This window comes from Aphidius gifuensis, linkage group LG2, assembly GCF_014905175.1.
Source record: "Aphidius gifuensis isolate YNYX2018 linkage group LG2, ASM1490517v1, whole genome shotgun sequence".
Taxonomy (NCBI): Eukaryota; Metazoa; Arthropoda; class Insecta; order Hymenoptera; family Braconidae; genus Aphidius; species Aphidius gifuensis.
The window spans coordinates 7,777,016-7,799,308 of NC_057789.1; the positions used below are offsets into that span (position 1 = coordinate 7,777,016).

At 24.7% G+C, this 22,293-nt stretch overlaps 6 protein-coding genes across 6 annotated transcripts; all 6 read right to left on the bottom strand.

Moving 5' to 3' along the window:
* Positions 1-8: 8 nt before the first annotated feature.
* On the bottom strand, positions 9-2,758 carry LOC122848898 (structural maintenance of chromosomes protein 3 homolog). Its single transcript, XM_044147345.1, has 2 exons — positions 2,255-2,758; positions 9-2,127 (listed from the first exon to the last, which is right to left on the bottom strand). The coding sequence occupies exon 2, from the start codon at positions 1,961-1,963 to the stop codon at positions 527-529; it is 1,437 nt and encodes a 478-aa protein (XP_044003280.1). The 5' UTR covers positions 1,964-2,127; positions 2,255-2,758; the 3' UTR covers positions 9-526.
* Positions 2,759-3,608: 850 nt separating this feature from the next.
* On the bottom strand, positions 3,609-4,709 carry LOC122849444 (chymotrypsin-2-like). The gene is made up of 6 exons (XM_044148144.1): positions 4,655-4,709; positions 4,432-4,585; positions 4,107-4,350; positions 3,884-4,018; positions 3,733-3,817; positions 3,609-3,667 (listed from the first exon to the last, which is right to left on the bottom strand). Exons 1-6 carry the CDS (start codon positions 4,707-4,709, stop codon positions 3,609-3,611), a joined length of 732 nt encoding a protein of 243 aa, XP_044004079.1.
* Positions 4,710-5,188: 479 nt separating this feature from the next.
* Positions 5,189-5,896, bottom strand: LOC122849445 (the record flags this gene model as incomplete). The annotated part of the gene is made up of 2 exons (XM_044148145.1): positions 5,189-5,224; positions 5,468-5,896. Coding segments are annotated over 2 exons (465 nt in total), but the record flags the coding sequence as incomplete, so codon positions are not given.
* Positions 5,897-6,154: 258 nt separating this feature from the next.
* On the bottom strand, positions 6,155-7,274 carry LOC122849446 (chymotrypsin-2-like). The gene is made up of 5 exons (XM_044148146.1): positions 7,220-7,274; positions 6,974-7,127; positions 6,498-6,885; positions 6,319-6,405; positions 6,155-6,243 (listed from the first exon to the last, which is right to left on the bottom strand). The coding sequence occupies exons 1-5, from the start codon at positions 7,272-7,274 to the stop codon at positions 6,184-6,186; spliced, it is 744 nt and encodes a 247-aa protein (XP_044004081.1). The 3' UTR covers positions 6,155-6,183.
* A 183-nt stretch (positions 7,275-7,457) lies between these two features.
* Positions 7,458-8,418, bottom strand: LOC122849447 (chymotrypsin-1-like). Its single transcript, XM_044148147.1, has 5 exons — positions 8,403-8,418; positions 8,177-8,324; positions 7,967-8,112; positions 7,692-7,792; positions 7,458-7,607 (listed from the first exon to the last, which is right to left on the bottom strand). Exons 1-5 carry the CDS (start codon positions 8,416-8,418, stop codon positions 7,458-7,460), a joined length of 561 nt encoding a protein of 186 aa, XP_044004082.1.
* A 6,361-nt stretch (positions 8,419-14,779) lies between these two features.
* Positions 14,780-19,141, bottom strand: LOC122849448 (chymotrypsin-1-like). Its single transcript, XM_044148148.1, has 3 exons — positions 19,021-19,141; positions 16,643-17,013; positions 14,780-14,794 (listed from the first exon to the last, which is right to left on the bottom strand). Exons 1-3 carry the CDS (start codon positions 19,139-19,141, stop codon positions 14,780-14,782), a joined length of 507 nt encoding a protein of 168 aa, XP_044004083.1.
* Positions 19,142-22,293: the final 3,152 nt, after the last annotated feature.

Consider the following 22,293-nt stretch of genomic DNA (forward strand, 5'->3'; position numbering starts at 1 on the left):
AAAGATGATTTTGTTGTTTAATTTTTTTATTATTTCATAAGGTCTTGAGAACTATTTCAATTAGACACTTGTATTTTTTAGTTTTAAAATAATTAGCTAATCGAAAATGATAACAGTTTTTTTAATTTTTCTAATGATTAAATTGTTTTTAATTTATTGAATTATTTAAAAACAATAACATTGGTCACTTATAATTACAAAGTAATTATATTTACAATTTGTTAATTTTTTTTTACATGAAAAAAGAAAAACAATTGAATTTAATTAGCTGCTTTGTTTGATGTCTTTTCTCTTGGAATATTAGTTGTATTATTTTTTCTCTTAAATATTATATTAAACATTATTATTAATTAACACAGAAAAAAATTTATAATACATAATTAATACTACTGGAATCACAAATAGTTATCATTAATATAAATAAATATTTTTTTCATCTTGAAATTTCAAAAAATATAACTTTTTTTTTCTACAAATTAAATTAATAAATACTATATTATTAACAAACAAAAAAACAATAGTATTGTTAAATACTTTTTAAACATTTATGATTTGAAAAATTTTCAATTTTTTTTCTCAACTCATCGATAGTTGGTTGAAGTGGTTTTAAAAAATTATTACTTTTATTAATAAGCTCGGTAGCAAAATTAATAATACTTGGATCAATTTCAGTTGGTGATGTTATTGATACATCAAATGTAACAGCACCACCATCAGCATAGCCTTCATCAACACTTTCATCAGCACCTTTTGCCAATAATTTTAATTGTTCTTTTAATTTTTTTTCTCTTTCAAGTGACTGATAAAGACAAATTTTCATTGAATTTATTGTTTTTTCACGTTGATAAATCATCACTTTATCATCACGTTCTTTATTCAATAAATTTTCAGCAATTTTTGATTTATTTATTTCTTCATTAACTCGTTGTTGATATGAATTTTTCATTAATATTATTTGTTTTTTTAATTGCTTATTATCAGCAATTAAATCCCAATAATTTAATAATTTTTTTTCTACATTATTATTACGCAATTTAAGTGATTTATACTGGGCAATCATGTTTGTTAATTGTACACGTAAATTAATAATACCTTCTTCAATTTGGCACTGTTCTTTTTTAGATGATAATAATATTAAATTTAATTTTTTATTTTCATTATTTAATATTTCACAATTATTTTCATATAATTTAAGTTTTTCAATAAATTCAATATTTTTTAGCTCATTTAATTTTATATTATTTTCTAAATTTAATATTTTTTTTCGACAATCATTTAATGATGCTTCAATTAGACATCTTGAACTTTCAGAATTTAAATATTTTTTTTCTAATAATTCTAATTGATTTTCTAAGCTATTTATTTTTATAATGTATCCATTACTTTCTTCGTTAATTTTTTTATCATCATTTGATTTTTGCAAATTTAAATTTTCATCAACTAATGGCACATGATTTTTTTTATTAACTAATTCATTGTGTTTTATGTGTAAATTGTTGTATTTAATTATTAGCTCATCATGGCTATTTGATTTTTGAATTAAATCATTAATTGTTTTTTCTCTTTGTAATAATACTTTTTCATATGTTTCAATATCACATTTTAATGTTACATTTATTGCTTCTGATTCGTGAAATTTTTTTTTATACCAATTTGATGAATTTTCAATGACAATTAATTGACATTTCAAATCTTTGTACAAATTATCTAGCTTATTTTTATCATTTAAATTTAACTGTTCATTTTTATATAGCTCACATATTTTATTTTTTAATTCATTATTTGATAGCTTTAACAATTCATTTTCTGTTTTATAATTTTCATAATTTATTTTTAATTTTTCAATATCATCAATTAAATCTTGATTATTCAATAAAAATTGTTGTTCTAAAATTGATGTTTCTGATTCTGATAGATTCAGAGAGTCCAAGGTCATGTCAAAATTTAACTCCAAATTTTCCATTATTTGATTCACTTTTTCTTATATAAAAAAATAAATAAATAAATCAACTTGTTGAAAAATTATTATCAAATTTAATTTGATGAATTGGTATTCTTGTCAAGATGATGAGTATCATCAAATGAATCCCAGAGTCTCAAGGATAATTTTAAAATGTCAACAAACATCTGTCAAAACAAATAAAATATAAATATAAATTTTAATTTTTTTTTTCAACAAAATAAATTTAATATAACTAAAAAACAATAACAAAAAAAAATTAATAATATGTTAAATAATTTATAATTATCTTACCATTTAATAAATTATTCTTTATATATTTATTTATCACCACAAATCTGACAAGTTATAAACAACTGTCACAATTGCTGTCAAAAATTTTGTTCTTATAATTTTTAACATACACAATTACTTGTACCATTAATTGATATTTAATTTAACAAATAATAATTTATATAATATTTATTAATTAAATTAATTTACCATGTTTTTATATTTATTATTTATTTATTTTTATTGGGCTATAATTTGCAAAGTCGCCATATTGATATGTTGCGGAACTGCGCTTATCATTTTTATAAGATGCTGCGGGGGGTGCAGGGGGTGTTTATAAATAGTGATAAATAGAACAAAAATTAAATATATTACTTTAAATTAATTTAATAAATAATTATTATTACATGACTTTACAGCTTTTTTGGGATTTTTAATATTTTTTTCTTTAACAATTTATTATTTGGACTTTTGTAAAATAAATATTCATTATCTCTATTGTTATTATCTCATTATCTCATTTTTGACATTTGATATCAGCTGTTGGTTGTTATTATTATTTTCTATTATTATTATTATGTTGTTGTTTTTTTTTTCTTCAAGTATCAGTGCTCGTAGCGGTGGAAAAATAAACTATAATTGTATTTCGAATTTCCGCGCTATCGAAATTTTGGCCGCCATATTATATGCATGGAAAAAAAAAAAACAGTTGCTCGCGAATGCTAAATAGTTTTAACGTAAAAAATTTCTGCTCCGGTTTAAGCAATTATTTATTGTTAAAAAATTAAAGTGATAATTATAAATTTATATTAAAATTGTAGTGTTTCTAATGGCGAATCGATTGATATAATCAAAGCTGATAATTAATAATTTTTTAATAGTTAATTCATTGTTTTAAAAATTGGAGCAATCTGATGCTTGATCGTTTTTTGTTTTTGTTTTGTTTTTTTTTATTCTCATTTATAATTAGTAAATTTGTGTATTGTGTTTGTTGAATAATTATTATAAATATTCAATTGTTGTGAAAAAAAAAAAAAAACTCGGCACATTTTATTTATCAATTTGTTTTATTTTGATTATAAAAATTGCAAATTAGTGGGAACGACAAGGACAGAGCTTTGACCATTTCATGGCTCATTTTTTTTTTTTTTTCTTCATTGGGTGAGTCACTAAATAACAACAATATTATTATTATTTTTTTCATCATTTATTTTTTATGAAACAATAATTTACATTTATTTTATTATTAATTTATATTTTATTAAAAATTCATTTCATTTATAATTAACTCAATAATTCACGTACACATTTATTTTTTATTTACAATTAGTCGTATTTTTTTCAATGACTAATAATAAATATATGAATAATATTCTTACAATTTACTGTGTTGCTCAATCCAGTCACGATAGTAATAAACCCGCGTGAAAACATCTAAAATAAAATGATAAATTAATGATTACTTGCTACTATTTTACAAAATAGTATTATTAATTTACCTGGTATACCCTTTGCACATGGTTCACCATAAGACACAATACCAATTTGAACACCATCAGCAACAAGTGGACCACCAGAATCACCCTGTAAACAATTACACTCATAATGTAAATTAAAAAACAAAAATACTTTTTCTTTTTATCTATTTACCCTGCATGCACCTTCCTTGATTTTAGACAATGTACAAATTTCACCATCAGTTATTCGCCACACTCGATGACAATGATATTGATTATCAATCTGTAGCTCAATTTCTTGAAGTTGATCTGATCTTGTTCTATTAGCCTGTCAATCAACACAATAATATCAATCACTTGATAAAATAATTGACAAAATTAACCAATTAATTTTGCTCTTTTTTTTCAATTCTTACATTGTGTCCCCAACCAGTCAAGACAACTGAATATCCAGCTTCATCATAGTTCTTGCTTGTAATATTAATTGGCTGAACAAATTCATCAAATTTAATATCATCAAGTGACTTGATAAGTGCAACATCACCTGTTCTCTTAACTGGATTAAAATCATTTATTATTATTTTTTCTACTTTATATATTTTACCCGGATTTATCAATGAATTTGATCCAACCATTATTAAAACATCACTTGGCTTTGTTCTATATAAAAAATATATACATTCAACATTATTTTTATGATATAATTTTAAGTGGTGAATGTTTTTTTTTTATCCTGCTTACCTTTGAAAACAATGAGCAGCTGTTAGGATCCATTTTTTGTTGATTATTGAACCACCACATCGATGATAGCCAAATGAAGTTTGTAAAGATACTTGATAAGGATATTTTCCAACTGTTGCATCATGACCACCAACAATTTTTGTAGTTGGTAAAGCTGTTGAACGCAAAATAATAAATTTAAAAATGTTATTTTTTATATAAATAATTAGTTAAAATGTATAACCATTTGTTGTAATAGTAACAGTCAGTAGTAGAAAAAATCTTATGGAGTTCTTCATTCTATCAAATATAAAAATATTCAACTGATTTGATGTGAGCTTGTTTTTTTCGTTCATAGATACAGTTAACTTTTTCTTTATCTTCTTCTTGGATATACTATTTATTACCTTGGGGATCCAATACGACCGTTAATACTCAGTTACAGTTAACGAATAGAAACAGGGCCTTGACATTCAAACGTGAGGTATCATATGGTTCCAATAACAGGATCAATATGATAATTTTGTAATACACTTAAAAAAGAAATAGGATTTTTATGTTGATTAGTTGACAGATATTTAAATGATGATTGAGAAAGTGGGATTGTCAAAGAAAAAAAGAAAATCAAAATGAACATTTTTTTTAGCTACAGCTTTCTCTTTTACTTGTATTTCAATTTATTAAAATAAATAAATTATTTTAATCAATTATTTGTAGTTTTATCAAACTGATTAGTCATTTGTCTAGAGTTCAATGATCGTTTCTCTCAATCGATTTCTCAAATCAGTACATAATAACAAAAAATACACTGGATCTGATAAGAATGATAAAACAGAATATAATAATCACAAAAAAAAAAAAAAACATTTCACTAATTTCAATTTCATTGAGTATGAATTTATTGAGATTAAATTTTTTTATAAATCTTGGTGTCTCTATTTCAACCACAAAAAACCGGCAATCATGTTTTTTTACGTTGATAAATCATCACTTTATCATCACGTTTTTTATTCAATAAATTTTCAGCAATTTTTGATTTATTTATTTCTTCATTAACTCGTTGTTGATATGAATTTTTCATTAATATTATTTGTTTTTTTAATTGTTTATTATCAGCAATTAAATCCCAATAATTTAATAATTTTTTTTCTACATTATTATTACGTAATTTAAGTGATTTATACTGGGCAATCATGTTTGTTAATTGTACACGTAAATTAATAATACCTTCTTCAATTTGGCACTGTTCTTTTTTAGATGATAATAATATTAAATTTAATTTTTTATTTTCATTATTTAATATTTCACAATTATTTTCATATAATTTAAGTTTTTCAATAAATTCAATATTTTTTAGCTCATTTAATTTTATATTATTTTCTAAATTTAATATTTTTTTTCGACAATCATTTAATGATGCTTCAATTAGACATCTTGAACTTTCAGAATTTAAATATTTTTTTTCTAATAATTCTAATTGATTTTCTAAGCTATTTATTTTTATAATGTATCCATTACTTTCTTCATTAATTTTTTTATCATCATTTGATTTTTGCAAATTTAAATTGTCATCAATTAATGGCACATGATTTTTTTTATTAATTAATTCATTGTGTTTTATGTGTAAATTGTTGTATTTAATTATTAGCTCTACTAAGAATGATAAAACAGGAGATAATAATTAAAAAAAAAAAACAATTTCATTGAGTATGAATTTATTGAGATTAAATTTTTTTATAAATCTTGTTGTCTCTATATTTCAACTTGAAGAATTTAATTCTCTTTGATGTTGCTCTGGATCCAATCCATAAAAGTCCAAACCCTCGTGTAAACCTTTAAAGAAAAATAATTATTTTTCTAAACAATATATTGAGAATAAAATTAGATTAAAAATTAATTTATAATTACATCAGGGAATCCAACAGCACATGGACGAACAAATGAAGCTAGACCAACAACAACTCCATCAGAAGTCAGTGGACTACCTGAGTCACCCTGTGTTTAATAATCCCAACATGATTTTAATCAATAACATTGTCTTTAGTTGATAATTTCATTAGTAAAAAAAATTAATTAAATATACTTACATGACAAGCACCTTGACCAGCTCTTGTCATTCCACAAATGTGATGATTACCAACATTACCAAAATAAGACTGACATTTACTTTGTGAAATAATCATTAAATCAAGTTCTTGAAGTTTATCTGGAGATTGACCACCATATTCTGTTGTTCCCCAACCAGATAATTTACCTGGATAATCAATTTTATTAAAATCACTTGTTGGTAAATCAATTGAGCTAATTTTTTCGGAAAATTTAATTCTTTCTGCTGTTCGAATTAAACCAATGTCATATGCAAATATTAAACTTTCATATTTTTCATGAACAATCAACAAATCAGCTTTGTATTTTTCACCACCTGTTGATAAACTATTTGTTCCTACCACGACTATTACTGATGACTCTGTTTTACTATACAGAAAATAATAGAAATTTTTTTTTTTCATTAATAATTTTAATAGTATTATAAATGTTGATGATTCATTTATTATTTATATACCTTTTGATACAATGAGCTGCTGTTAAAATCCATTTTTCGTTGATTATTGAACCACCACAAAAATGTCGGTTTAAATCTGATCGCAAAGATACTTGAAAAGGTCGTGATCCAAGCGGAGCTACATTTCCACCAACAATCCTTGGAATTTCTCGGGCTTTTAATTTAAATAAAAATTAAATAATTGAATTTACATTTATTAATTTATTTATTTAAATGATAAATGAATTTTTTGATAATGAAATTTACCATTTGTTAATAATGCAATGCCAACAAGTATAATTATTCCAATAATAATCTTCATATTTAAAGCTATGAACATTTTTAAAATTAAATCTTGTCTTTTATACAAAAAAAATTATCTATATTTTAGAAACAATGTTATCTTTATTTATTTTTTACTTATAGTTTATCAAACATCAAATTTACGATAATATATTTATCAGATTTTATTTTTTAATCAATTTTAAAAATATATTTATACAGTTTAACTATTATTATTGATGACTGTTGTTATCCAATTTTTGTAGCTCAAAATTTGAATAAAAATATCGGGTTTTTCAACTGCACAGTAAAAAGAATATGATGATATTCCAATAAGGGTATTATTAAACACCAACGGACTTCCTGCATCACCCTGGAAAAAAAATAAAATCAAGTTTTACATTTAATTAAAGATAAAGAGATTGTATTTTTTTTTTTTTTAACTGATAAAACTTACGTGACAAACACCTTCTCCAACTTTTGTATAAGTACATAGATGATTAGTGGTGATGTCATTTGAAGAACCTGTTGCAAAATGCCATTGTGATAGACATTCTTCTTTTGAAATGATTACAAGATCAATTTTTTGAAGCTTATCTGCTGGTGATTCAGGTGGATCATTGTAATCAAGTGCACCCCAACCGGTAAATTGACATAATTTATTTTCCATATTTAAATAATTATCAGTTGGTAAATTTATTGAGTTGATAGTTTGTGAAAATTTTATAATACTTGATGTTTTAACAAGACCAATGTCATTGTTGTAATTTAATTGATTAAATTCTTCATGAACAAATATCGTTTCTGGATAGTATTTTGTGCCACCTTCAGAGAGAACATTTGTTCCAACAATTATAAAAAATGATGACAATGATGATCTGTTGAATAATAGTGAAATTAAAATATATTTTTTATTTTTTTTAAATTCTTTATTTGCTTTACCCGTGAATGCATTGAGCAGCTGTTAAAATCCAACGATTGTTGATGATGACACCTCCACAACGATGACCAAGTTTTGTACTTAATGAAACTTGATATGGATATGACTCATTAGCATCTGAACCTCCAGCTATTCGTATAATTTTTCGACCTTTGATGAATAATCAAATTTATCAAAAAATAATTTAAAATTAAAAATTAGATATTTATGATTTTTTATAACACTTACCATTGACACTTACCATTGCAATAGTCAACAAGAAAAAAAAAATAATTTCAAATAGCTTCATGATAAATAAAAATATTAATATAAATTTTTACTGAAATTAGGCTTTTTATACTTTGGAAAGAGAATGATAAAATCAAGTAGATTGTTATCCATAGAGTTATCATCAGCAGTATAATTGAATTTATTTGTAATTGTTTTTTTTTTTTTTTTGATATATATAATTGAAAAATCAGAAATATTATAGAAAATAAAATCACAACATAATCATTTTATTTATTATTATTATTATTATTATTATTTATTTAAATATACGTTCTAGTGAGAAAAAAAAAAATTATTTTATTTCAAATTTTTTATGGTTTTTTATTAAACATATTATTGTTTCACATAATGATTAAGTTCGATTGAATAGAATGGAATATCATATTGAAAATTGAAAAACAAATATTATATAATTTGATAATTTTTAATTGTATTTTAAACATTTAATAATAATAACTATTTACCATCAGCAAGCATCAATCTGAGTACTGAAAAGTATGAACCGATTGTTTTAATAATTTTAATAAAACTCTCATAATTTAATGGTAAAATATGATATGCAGTTAATTCATATCGATACAAACTTCTCATTATAACAAATAGCAACATTCTTACGGTTTTAGTATCTAACTCATGCCAATTGATTTCATTGTAAATTATAGTATCGATTTTGTTTATTATTCCACTTAATTTTTCACCAACAAAACAATATATAAATAATCGTGTAAGCATGAGAAATATTCTAATAATAAAACCACCAATATCAATTATTGGATGATTATACTTGACTGATATTAACAGTCCAATTCCTTTGTGATTATAAAAAATAAAAAAATTAGTATGTATAACTTAGTTAATATACTTCATGTATAAAAAAATAAAAAATATAACAAAACCTGTAATACATGTAAGTAAAATCATAGTGCCAACATCAACAAGAATTATTACATTGTAAGATTCTTCAAAATATTTTGATATTTCAAGTAAATCATTGTGACGTTTTAAAAATTTATTAATAAATTTTTTTTGTTTTGATTTAGTGTTTATATTATCAATACTTTTAAAATCTTTAAGATGATCAAAAAGTATTATATATTGTCCATATAAATGAATGGCAATGTTACAAAAAAAAAAAAAACATGGAACCGTTACAATTGCAACGGAAATTATTTCTATTGTTTCATAAAAATAGGAAATAATATAAAAATTGAATGATATATTTTTTTGTACCCAACAAACTGGTTTATTTGGCATTACTCTAAAATTTTGTTTCAAATCTTTATAGTTTTGATCACTATTCCAAATAATTATCAATGGCTTTATCAAAATAATTTGTATTAAAGCTATATAACAACTACTGGTTTGTATTAAAAATGCATTTCTTCCATAGAAAGTAATTTTTTTCATGATATTACGAGATTTTTCCTTTACAGTTTTTTCCCAATCATCAATAATTGATTGAAGGATAAATGATATTTTTTTTTTTTTCATATGTTGAATAATAAGTTGAAATATCCCTATGAAACAGCAATTTGTGGTAAGAAAAGTATCAGAAAATTCTGAAATTGGACTACAGTTGCCAATAACAATCAAGTCATAAATGAAACTCAATATTTTCGAAAACTGTAGAAATTAATTAACATCAATGTCATGAAATATTGAAAAGTTACTATATATATTGCATAACAAATTTTTGAATAAATATTATCATATTTTCTTATACATATGTATACATACCAAAATTATTACAATAATTGATGATCGAAATTTTGAAAATAAATCGTCACATTCTAATGGCCAAATTCCCAATATTTTATAATAAAATCGATACAAGCCTAGAGCATAGCTTGTATCACTACTCCACTTTTTATGTTCAAGATTTGTACTTGCTTTATGAAGTTCCATCGTGTAATGGAATAAAAAAAATAATATTTTTGCAAGAATTTTTTTATTTTATTTGTCACGCAAGGCTTATATTAATAATTCAACTATCAAAGGGGTGAGCGAGAAATAACATTTGTTTTATTTTCATTTCCTCGCTTCGCGCGCTGTTAATATTTGATGACCCTATAGCAAGAAAAACTCACCATCTTTAAATATGCGCATATTTGATGTATTTTCAATGAATAATATATATGAACATTGCGCGGTCTTTTTTTTCCCCCACCCCCAAGGTTTTATTCATTTCAAGAAAATACTTTGTCGCGAACGGACAGTCAGTATACTTTCTATACCCTTTCTTTATACATCTTCTTTAATACACTATCTTTACACCTTCCCTTCGTGTGATATACAAAGTATGTTTGAGTAGTAAAAATATATTGTCAAATACAGTTTATCTGTTTAGATTTTTTCATTAAATTTTTTTTCGGTGAAACTTCAAACACTTATGTATACTATAGTTGAAAAAAAAAAAGTGTGTTAGCGTGTGTTATACCAGTGTGTGTTATACCATTTCAAGAAAATACTTTCTCACGAACGGACAGTCAGTATACTTTCTATACCCTTTCTTTATACATCTTTTTTACACTATATCTTTACACCTTCTCACTTCGTGTAATATACAAAGTATATTCAAAAAGTAAAAATATATTGTCAAATACAGTTATCTGTTCAAAATTTTTAATTTTATACCTTTTTTTTTTTGTGGTGAAACTTCAAACACCTCTATACTGTATAGTTGGAAAAAAAACATCAATCATTCAGTGAGTAATTAATAATTTTTATTATTATATAAAATTTGAACTAATTATTTAATTTTAAATAAAATTATTCAATAATTTGTTATGAAAAAATATCCTTTCTTTATACATCTTCTTCTTTACACTATATCTTTATACCTTCCCTTCGTGTAATATACAAAGTATGTTTGAGAAGTAAAAATATATTGTCAAATACAGTTATCGGTTTAATATTTTTTCATTAAATTTTTTTTCGGTGAAACTTCAAACACTTACTGTAGTTAAAAAAATAAAAAAAGTGCGTGTGTGTGTGTGTGTGTGTGTTACCAGGACGTATAAATAATACTTCTGAATAACTTTATGAGAAACAAAATATTAATATAAATTTTTACTGAAATTCGGCTTTATATACTTTGGAAAGAGAATGATAGAATCAGGTAGATTGTTATCGTTAATGATGTATCGGCAATATATGATTGAATTTATTTGTCATACGTAATTTTTTTTTTTTTTTTTATATTTGATATATTATTGAAAACTCAGGAATATTATAAAAAATAAAATTACAAAATAATCATGATACATTTTTTATTTATTGTTTATTTGTTTATTTAAATATACTTTTGACGTCCCAAAAGTTCGCAAACCAATGTGGGCACAAACGATTATGAATATAGCACTGGAATTTTATGCATTTTTCATGTTATTTTTGAGTGCAACTCGCGATTTTTGTGCTCTTATATATTTTTTTTTATGCAATGTTGTGCCAGCTTAAATTTAAGTCAGCACAACTTTTTTAATAATCAACCGATCGACATGTTATATGGCCCAAAATTATGTGTTTTTATTCTACCTAGATAAATAATCAAAATTTTTATTATTAACCCTTTTGGGACGTATACTTTTGTGAGAATTCAAAATTTTCAGTGTTTTTATATTATTTTTGTTGGAAATTTGATATTATTTATTTAATAATTTTAGTTTATTCAAGAAGTAATAGTGAAAAAAAATGGAAGATTACTTATTTATTAAATATTAATTTATTATTATATAAAATTATCAATTAAATATTTTTTCACTCTCTTTAATTTGCCGTAGAAATAAAGAGGAAAAAGCTATGGATAGTTTTTTTTTTTTTTTTAAATAAAACTTCAAAATACCACCGTATTAGGATAGTATTTTATGCCACTTTGAGATAGAACATTTATTCCAACAATAATAAAAAATGATGACAATGATGATCTGTTAAATAATATAGTAAAATTGAAATATATTTTTCATTTTTTTTATTATTCTTTATTTGCTTTACCTGTGAATGCATTGAACAACTGTTAGAATCCAATGATTGTTGATGATGACACCTTCACAACGATGACCAAGTTTTGTACTCAATGAAACTTGATATGGATATGACTCATTAGCATCAACACTTCCAGCTATTTATTTGTAAGGATGGCAAATGGTCAAATATTTGTCAGTAGTCCCGAGAACGTTTTCCCAGTGGATAAATCCCGTGGTGAGTTTAATAGCTGTGTAGCCATCAATTTTTTATTTAATACTTTCAATTTTATTAATTTAATTTAATTTTGAAATCCCTACTAAATTAATTAGCACCCGACCGAGATATTAATTTTTGAAAATTGAAAAGTATACGAATTATTATTATTATATGAGGCGCGTTGAAAATAATAATAATAATTCGTATTTTTTTCGATTTTCAATAATTGATATCTCGGTCGGTTGTCAATTAATTTAGTAGGGATTTTAAAATTAAATTAAATTAATAAAATTAAAAGTATTAAATAAAAAATTAAGTAATTACGAGCTGTGCAAATTATCGATTTTTTACCTGTCTTACCTGGGGATTGTTACCAATCCAAACAGTAGGGAGTAGGTGCACCGTGTTCTGGGTCTCGAGGACTACCATTGAACAAATATTTGACCATTTAGGTTGTGTCTAGTTTTTTTTGCCATCAGCTTACGGACTAATTCGTGGAATTTTACGACCTTTCGTTGAATAACCAAATTTATCAAAAAATAATTTAAAAAGAAAAATTACATATTTATGATTTTTTATAACACTTACCATTGACACTAATTGTTAAGTTAGTAATAGCTAATAAAAAAAATATATCTAAATAGCTTCATGATAAATAAAATTAATAATATCAATTTTTACTGAAATTAGGCTTTTTACAAAGGCTAGGAGCCATAGGCTCAGCCGCAGTATTGGATTTATCAACGAAAAAAAAAAAAAGTCTATAACTTTTGAACCACTGAACTTAGAAAGTTCGTTCGTAGCTCAAAAGAAGCGCCTCGAAAAACTCTTCGAAAACCATCATAAAATTTTTCCCTGTGACTAAAAGTTTTAGAAAAAAAAATGGAAAAATCGATTTTTGGAAAATGTTTGTTCTTTGTTCTAAATTTAATGCAATCTAAACTATGAATCTGAGAGCATAAGTTACGAGGGTTGATATAATCTTTAGATATTTCTCTATCATGTTTTATTTCTTTAAAATGGATAAGCATTCAAATAAAAAAAAGACAGACGTTTATACAAAAATTTTTTCAATGGTGCAAAAAATGGCGCCAGCAATAACTTATAAAAAAAATCAAGATAGAGACTTCGTTTTAGGCTCAAAAAATGCGTCTACAAAAACTCTAGAGCCCGCATTATGGACTTTTTTCGCCATGAGCGATAGTTTTCGAACCAAAAAAAAAAAAACCTTGAAATTAAAAAAAAAAAAAAAAAAAGACATTTTTTTTTTTTTCTCAAAAAGTATGCAACATAGAGCAGAAATTTTTTGAAAAGCACTAGATCTTTCGAAGGAGCTACTTTTGAGCCTAATACAAAGTCTCTATGATGATAATAACTCTAAATATGGTGGTTCGAAAAAAAACAAAAAACGGAGCTAACAATAACTCGTAAAAAAATCAAAATAGAGACTTCGTTTTAGGCTCAAAAAATGCGTCTTCAAAAACTCTATCGCCCGCATAATGGACTTTTTCTGCTACAAGCAATAGTTTTTGAACCAAAAAAAAAAAACCTTGAAATTAAAAAAAAAAAAAAAAAGACATTTCAAATCAGGAAAATTATAAAAAATAAAAACAAAAAATAATCATGATACAATATACTTGTGTTTATTTATTTATTTAAATACACTCTTGTGAGAATTAAAAATTTTTAACAATTAAGTTCAATTGAATGAAATGAAATATCACATTAAAAATTAGAGAAAAAAAAAATATATTATAATAATTAATAACTATGATTTGACTATTTTGAATTAAGTATGATTTTATTATTTGAAAATAATTATTCACCATCAGTCAGCATCAATCTAAGTACTGAAAAGTATGAACTTATTGTTTTAATGATTTTAATAAAACTCTCATAATTTAATGGTAAAATATGATATGCAGTTAATTCATATCGACACAAACTTCTCATCATAATAAATTTTAACATTTTGACGACTTCAATATCCAGCTCGTGCCAGTTAATATCATTGTAAATTATAGTATCAATTTTGTTTATTATTCCACTTAATTTCTCACCCACAAAACAATATATAAATAATCGTGCAAGCATGAGAAATATTCTAATAATGAAACCACCAGTATCAATTATTGGATTATTATTCTTGACTGATATTAAAAGTCCAATCCCTTTGATTAAAAAAAAAAACAAAACAAAATAATTATACTTTATAGCTTAATTTGTAGATTATTTGTAGAGATAATAAAAAATAAAAAATATAACAAAACCTGGAATACATGTGAGTAAAATCACACTGCCAACATCAACAAAAATTATTAATTTGTAAATTTCTTCATAAAATTTTGATATTTCAAGTAAATCATTGTGACGTTTTAAAAATTTATAAATAATTTTTTTTTGTTTTAATTTTGTGTTCCTATTATTAATATTTTTAAAGTACTTAAGCTGATCGAAAAGTATTTTATATTGTCCATATAAATGAATACCAATGTTACAAAAAAAAAAAAAACATGGTGCTACTGCAGTTGACATGAAAATTAGTTGGATTGCTTGATAAACATAAGAAATAATATAAAAATTGAATGATATATTTTTTTGTACCCAACAAACTGGTTCCATTGGCATTACTCTCAAATTTTGTTTTATTTCTTCATAGTTTTGATCACTATTCCAAATAATTATTAAAGGTTTAATCAAAATAATTTCTATTGAAATTACACAAGAACTACCGATTTGTATTAAAAATGCATTTCTTCCATAGTAAGCAATTTTTTTCATAATAACACGAGATTTTTTATTTGCTAACTTTTCCCAATCGGCAATCATTGATTGAATAATAAATGATAATTTTTTTCTTTCCATACGTTGAATAATTATTTGTAATGTTCCTACATTACAAAAATTGATGCTAACTAAAGTATCAGCAAATTCTAAAATTTCAGCACAGTTACCAATAACTATTAAGTTATAAAAGAAACTCAATATTGCTGATAACTACAGTAAAAATCAATTATACATATAATTGGTATATCAAATTATAAATCAAATATATATGTCATGAAATATGACAAAATTTTTGGTGAATATTATGATATTTTCTTATATAAATACACATACCAAAATTATTGAAATAATCAATACTCGAAATTTGGAATTTAAAGTGTCCTCTTCTAACGGCCAAATTCCCAAAATTTTATAAAAAAATCGATACAAGCCTAGAGCATAGCTTGTATCACTACTCCACTTTTTATGTTCAAGATTTGTACTTGCTTTATGAAGTTCCATCGTGTAATGGAATAAAAAAAATAATATTTTTGCAAGAATTTTTTTATTTTCTTTGTCACGCAAGGCTTATATTAATAATTCATCTATCAAAGGGGTGAGCGAGAAATAACATTTGTTTTATTTTATTTCCTCGCTTCGCGCGCTGTTAATATTTGATGACCCTACCTGGAAAAATATACCATTTTTAAATATGCGCATATTTGATGTATTTTCAATGAATAATATATATGAACATTGCGCGGTCTTTTTTTCCCCCACCCCCAAGGTTTTATTCATTTCAAAAAAATACTTTGTCGCGAACGGACAGTCAGTATACTTTCTATACCCTTTCTTTATACATCTTCTTTACACTATATCTTTACACCTTCCCTTCGTGTAATATACAAAGTATGTTTGAGTAGTAAAAATATATTGTCAAATACAGTTATCTGTTTAAGATTTTTTCATTAAATTTTTTTTCAGTGAAACTTCAAACACTTATGTATACTATAGTTGAAAAAAAAAAAGTGTGTGTCAGCGTGTGTTATACCAGTACGTGAGATTGGAGTGAAACTTCTTTCGTACATGTCGGCCTTTCGTTTGAAAATAATTTAATCAAATTATCTATATATATATAAAATTTTTATTTTCATTAAGAAAATATGAAAAGATTTAAGTCTGGTCAAATCTTGATCAATAAATCATCAAGTCAAATATTGATATAAAAAAAAAAAAATTAATAAAATACTTACGTGGCAAGCACCTTCACCAGATTTAGTATAAGTGCAAATGTGATCAGTTGTAATCATATTGTCAACAGTCTTACATTCATTTTGTGCAATAACAAGTAAATCAAGTTCCTGAAGTTTATCAGGTAATGAACTTCCCATACTTGTTGATCCCCAGCCAGATAATTTGCATGGATAATTTTCTTTATCAAAATCACTTGTTGGTAAACTTATTGAGCCAACTGTTTTGCTAAATTCAATATCAATTTTAACACGAATTAAACCAATGTCATTTGAAAATGCAGCACTGTTGTAATTTTTGTGAGCAATCAACAAATCTGTTTCGTATTTTGTACCACCTTGTGAGAGACTAATTGTTCCAGTCACTACAAATACTGATCATGGTTGATCACTGAAATTTTATCAACATATATACAATTTAATTAAATAAATTATCAGTGTGACAACAACAATTATTGATTGAATAGAATTTTTCAATTACCCAACAATACCATGAGCAGCCGTTAAAATCCAACGATTGTTGATGATGACACCTCAACAACGATGACCAAGTTTTGGACTCAACCTCCAGCTATTCGTGGAATTTTTCGACCTTCGATTAATAAATAAATTTATTAAACAATAATTGAAAAAGAAAAACTAATTATTTATGATTCTTTATAACACTTACTATTGACACTTATTGTATTAGTCAATAAAAAAATAATAATTCTAAATCGCTTTATGATAAATGAAAATATTAATGAATATAAATTATTTAAATAGAAATTAAATAGAAATTAATATACATTAATTAATATAAATTTTTACTGAAATTAGGCTTTTTATATGGATGATGACACCTCCACAACGATGACCAAATTCTGTACTCAATGAAACTTGATATGGATATAACTCATTATAGCATCAACAACTTCAGCTATTCGCGGAATTTTCCTTCCTTCGATGAAGAAATAAATTTATTAAAAAATAATTTCAAAATGAAAACTAATTATTTATAATTTTTTATAACACTTACCATTGACACTTAGTGCAATAGTAAATAAAAAAATAATTATTCTAAATAGCTTCATGATAAATAAAAATATTAATATAAATTTTTACTAAAATTAGGCTTTTTTTACTTTGAAAAGAGAATGATAAAATCAAGTAGATTGTTATCGTTAATGTTATCATCAGCAGTATATGATTGAATTTATTTGTCATACGTAATTGTTTTTTTTTTTTTTTTGAGATATTATTGAGAAATCAGGAAAATTATAAAAAATAAAAACAAAAAATAATCATGATACAATATACTTGTGTTTATTTATTTATTTAAATACACTCTTGTGAGAATTAAAAATTTTTAACAATTAAGTTCAATTGAATGAAATGAAATATCACATTAAAAATTAGAGAAAAAAAAAATATATTATAATAATTAATAACTATGATTTGACTATTTTGAATTAAGTATGATTTTATTATTTGAAAATAATTATTCACCGTCAGTCAGCATCAATCTAAGTACTGAAAAATATGAACTTATTGTTTTAACAATTTTAATAAAACTCTCATAATTTAATGGTAAAATATGATATGCAGTTAATTCATATCGACACAAACTTCTCATCATAATAAATTTCAAAATTGTGACGACTTCAATATCTAGCTCGTGCCAATTAATTTCATTGTAAATTACAATATCAATGGTATTTATTATTCCACTTAATTTTTCACCAACAAAACAATAAATAAATAATCTTGTAAGTATGAGAAATATTCTGATGATAAAACCACCAGTTTCAATTATTGGATGATTATACTTGACTGATATTAAAAGTCCAATCCCTTTGATTAAAAAAAAAAAAAATAATTAAGTTTTATAATTTAATTAATACACTTTATGTATCGATAAAAAAAATTGAAAAGTATAACAACACCTGGAATACATATGAGTAAAATCATGGTGCCAACATCAAAGAGGATTAATTTATTGTAAATTTCTTCAAAATATTTTGATACTTTAAGTAAATTATTGTGACGTTTTAAAAATTTATAAATAAATTTTTTTTGTTTTAATTTAGTATTTATATTATTAATACTTTCAAAGTATTTAAGCTGATCAAAAAGTATTTTATATTGTCCATATAAATGAAGAGCAGTGTTACAAAAAAAAAAAAAACATGGTACCGTTACAAGTGATATGAAAATTAGTTGGATTGTTTGATAAACATAAGAAATAATATAAAAATTAAATGATATATTTTGTACCCAACAAATCGGTTCAATTGGCATTACTCTCAAATTCTGTTTTATTTTTTCATAGTTATTATCATTATTCCAAATAATTATTAATGGTTTAATCAAAACGATTTGTATATAAATTACATAAGTACCACCCATTTGTAGTAAAAGTCCATTTCTTCCATAATAAGCAATTTTTTTCATAATAATACGAGATTTTTCATTGACTTCTTTTTCCCAATCATCAATAACTGATTGAAGAATAAATGACATTCTTTTTTTTTCCATTCGTTGAATAATAAGTTGAAATGTTCCTACACTACAGAAGATTAAGCCAAGTAAAGTGTCAACAAATCCTGAAATTTGAGCACAGTTACCAATGACTATCAAGTTATAAATAAAACTTAATAGTCTTGAAAACTGTATAGAAAATTAATTTACATCAATGTCATGAAATATTGAAAAGTTTCTATATCGTCACATTAAAGGATAAAGGGCGTAAGTGCCAAAAACGTCAATTTTAAAGGAAGAAGGGCGTAAGTGCAAATTTATTAATTTTTGGGTTTTTCATCTAATTTTAAGGCTATAAAAAAAAAAAAGGAAAAAGGGCGTAACAACCTTTTATCACAGAGAAAAAAAAACGACAAATATTGTTGAGAAAACAGGACAAAAATTGTCGTGCCGCACAACAAAGTAGAGGCGAAGTGAAACTCTATAATATTTGTTCTGCCGGTAGTACAGTTTTTGTTCATCTGGCAGAGTAATAATTACCGTGCTGTTTAACAAAATTTGTCATGCTCCAAACAAAAATTAATAGACATACAACAAAATTTGTTATGCTCCAAACAAAAACTGTTGAACATACAACAATTTTTGTATTTAGTTTAATAATTTTTATTATTCCACATAACAAAAATTCTAAAACCATATTAAATTTTTTTTTTTTCAAAATTACGAAATAAATTTTCATTATGATAATTAAAAAGAAGAAGGAAAACAATTAAGGAACAAATTAATTCAAATTAATGCTTTGATTTATTTTTCATATTTATAATTATTAAAGATTAAAATAAAAAATCTCTGCATTAAAATGACAGATGCAGGTTATGTTTGTCATTTTCATATAATTTCATACTTTATTGTTGATGCGATTTGTTAAATATCAAGTTTGGTTATTTATCTAGTTGCTCACAAATATTTTAGTTTATAATTCAATGATTAAAATGTTATTAAAACTTGACATCTTGGGATTAATTAATTTATTTTTAAAACGTCAGTCACACCAAAGCTGATCTCAACTTAGACTGACTTAGAAAATTCCACACAATGCCATGTAGATATACCGAGGCACACGAACAAGACCGAGTCTTACCGATAACACCCGAAAATCAAATTGTTGTGCAGCACGGTAATATTTGCCTTGAAACTGGACAATATTTATTGAGCAGCCGAACAAATATTATTAAGGGAGAACGGTACGTATCATATCAACCAAAAGTTTTGTCCCTGAGCTCTATTTTTTGCCTGTACCAAAACCAGTCGCTGACGTGAAAACTTTTGATTTTTTTTACCCACACAATTAAAAAAAAATTCACACCTACACAACAAGAGAGATTTGGCAACGCTTGATCTAAGTAGACACGCGTTTTAGAGACGCAGTCGATAATATACCATCAAATTTATAACACGAATCCAATGCGTAGTTGCCATATTTTTGTTGACAAGAAAAAAAAAATGATAAAATTAGCGTTTTTTTTTTTTTCATTGCTATTTTTTATAAACAATAAGATAGTAACTGACAAAACTAAAACTGTCAATCTGTTCTAAATAATTTCATTTACTTATATTCACAAAAAAACACTATACAAAATAATTCCGGTCTATACTTTTTTTTGCAATAACTACTGTTTTGGAGGGTCATTTTTTCATTACTCCATAAGAGCCCATGTTAAATTTTTTTTTTTATAAACATTATAACTCTTAAACTAAGTCTGTAAGAAACGTAGAAATTTGTTTTAATAGATTCATCATAATTTTAACTATCTAAAAACACAATAAAAAAAGAAGTTTATAATTTCCTTCAATGGGGGCCGTTCTCCCTTAAGCAACACAACAAATATTATTGGATGGCATGGTAGAAATACTACAGGTATGGCAGTGCGCAGCCTGGTTTGGCCGCTGTGAATCGACCAATCAAAAGGTCGCCTTCTTGCCACAAAAATGGAAGACTTTATGCGCGCGCGATACAAATTTGTTAAGAAAATTTTCAAGTTTTTTTTAAATTTTTCAAAAGTTATCATATTTATTCAACTAGATTTGGTATATTTTATAATGATTCACATACATCAAAAATAAAAACTAATTATTTACATTAAATAAATAAATCCAAGTATAATAAATACAACACAACCTCTATTGTTTGTGGCATAAAAAAAACAACAATAATGAAAATATTATAATTTATTTGTTAAACTGTCTTGGTTTTTTTATTTTTATTTTTTTGATTTTTTATAAACATGCTCCACATATACATTTATTTGTGTACATAGTATGTGTACATAGTATTTATTAGTATTTACAACAATATAAAAAATAGTTGTCAAAACAGTATGTTAGAGAGAGAGGCTCTTATAATAGAGATTGCGTGTTAGAAAGAAAAGCAAAACAGCTCGATGGCGCGTTGTTGATTGGTTGAAAAAATAAGGCTGCGCAGAACGCGACGAAAAAAGCATGAACTACTGCCATACCTGTAGTACTTCTACCATGATTGGATGGTAAAAATTGTTGTGCAGCTAAATAAAATTTGTTCAACGATACAATAAAATTTGTTGTAGCACAACAAATTTTGTTTAACGATAGAACAATTTTTGTTGCAGCACAACAAAAAGCGACAGGATAGGATTTCGCCTCTAGTTTGTTGTGCTCTCACAACAATTTTTGTGGTTTTTTTTTCTCAGTGTAAAGGATGAAAGGCGGATGTCCAGGGACTTACGCCTTTTTTCCATTATCAAAATCATTTTTAATAGAAGATGAAGGGCGTATGTCCAAGGATTTACGCCTTTTTTCCGTTATCAAAATAATTTTTGATAAAAGATGTGTGAGTTGCGGTTTTTTTACTATTTGGATTTTTATTTTATATCCAAATTTTACCACAAATTACTTTAATTTAATATTATAAGATTTTAGTTAAATATTTCAAATAAAATCGAACACAATTTTTAATTTAATATTATTTTAACTCTGTATTTTAATATTTAATTTATATGATATACTGGTACAAGATATGCTTTAATGTATGGGTGATGTGGTAAAACCACGTTACCAAAAATATTTATAATTTTTATTTTGCGGACGCACTCGATGGTGGCCGGACTGGAAGTATTTATAATTTTTATTTTGCGGACGCACTCGATGGTGGCCGGACT

Excerpts from the sequence above, each read along its gene's own strand:
- LOC122849446 (XM_044148146.1), bottom strand. The coding sequence starts at position 7,274 with ATGAAGATTATTATTGGAATAATTATACTTGTTGGCATTGCATTATTA. Across the intron at positions 7,128-7,219 it reads CATTGCATTATTAACAAATG|CCCGAGAAATTCCAAGGATT; the intron begins GTAAATTTCATT and ends TTAAATTAAAAG. Across the intron at positions 6,244-6,318 it reads GTGCTGTTGGATTCCCTGAT|GTTTACACGAGGGTTTGGAC; the intron begins GTAATTATAAAT and ends TTTTCTTTAAAG.
- LOC122849444 (XM_044148144.1), bottom strand. The coding sequence starts at position 4,709 with ATGAAGAACTCCATAAGATTTTTTCTACTACTGACTGTTACTATTACA. Across the intron at positions 4,351-4,431 it reads GCTGCTCATTGTTTTCAAAG|AACAAAGCCAAGTGATGTTT; the intron begins GTAAGCAGGATA and ends TTTTTTATATAG. Across the intron at positions 3,818-3,883 it reads TCAAGGAAGGTGCATGCAGG|GGTGATTCTGGTGGTCCACT; the intron begins GTAAATAGATAA and ends AATTGTTTACAG.
- LOC122848898 (XM_044147345.1), bottom strand. The coding sequence starts at position 1,963 with ATGGAAAATTTGGAGTTAAATTTTGACATGACCTTGGACTCTCTGAAT.
- LOC122849448 (XM_044148148.1), bottom strand. The coding sequence starts at position 19,141 with ATGTCATTTATTCTTCAATCAGTTATTGATGATTGGGAAAAAGAAGTC. Across the intron at positions 17,014-19,020 it reads ACTTTTACTACAAATGGGTG|TATTTGTAGTGACTGGAACA; the intron begins GTACTTATGTAA and ends AACCATGATCAG.
- LOC122849447 (XM_044148147.1), bottom strand. Across the intron at positions 8,113-8,176 it reads GCTGCTCAATGCATTCACGG|ATCATCATTGTCATCATTTT; the intron begins GTAAAGCAAATA and ends ATTATTCAACAG. Across the intron at positions 7,793-7,966 it reads TGGTCTTGTTAAAACATCAA|AAGAATGTCTATCACAATGG; the intron begins GTATTATAAAAT and ends TCATTTCAAAAG.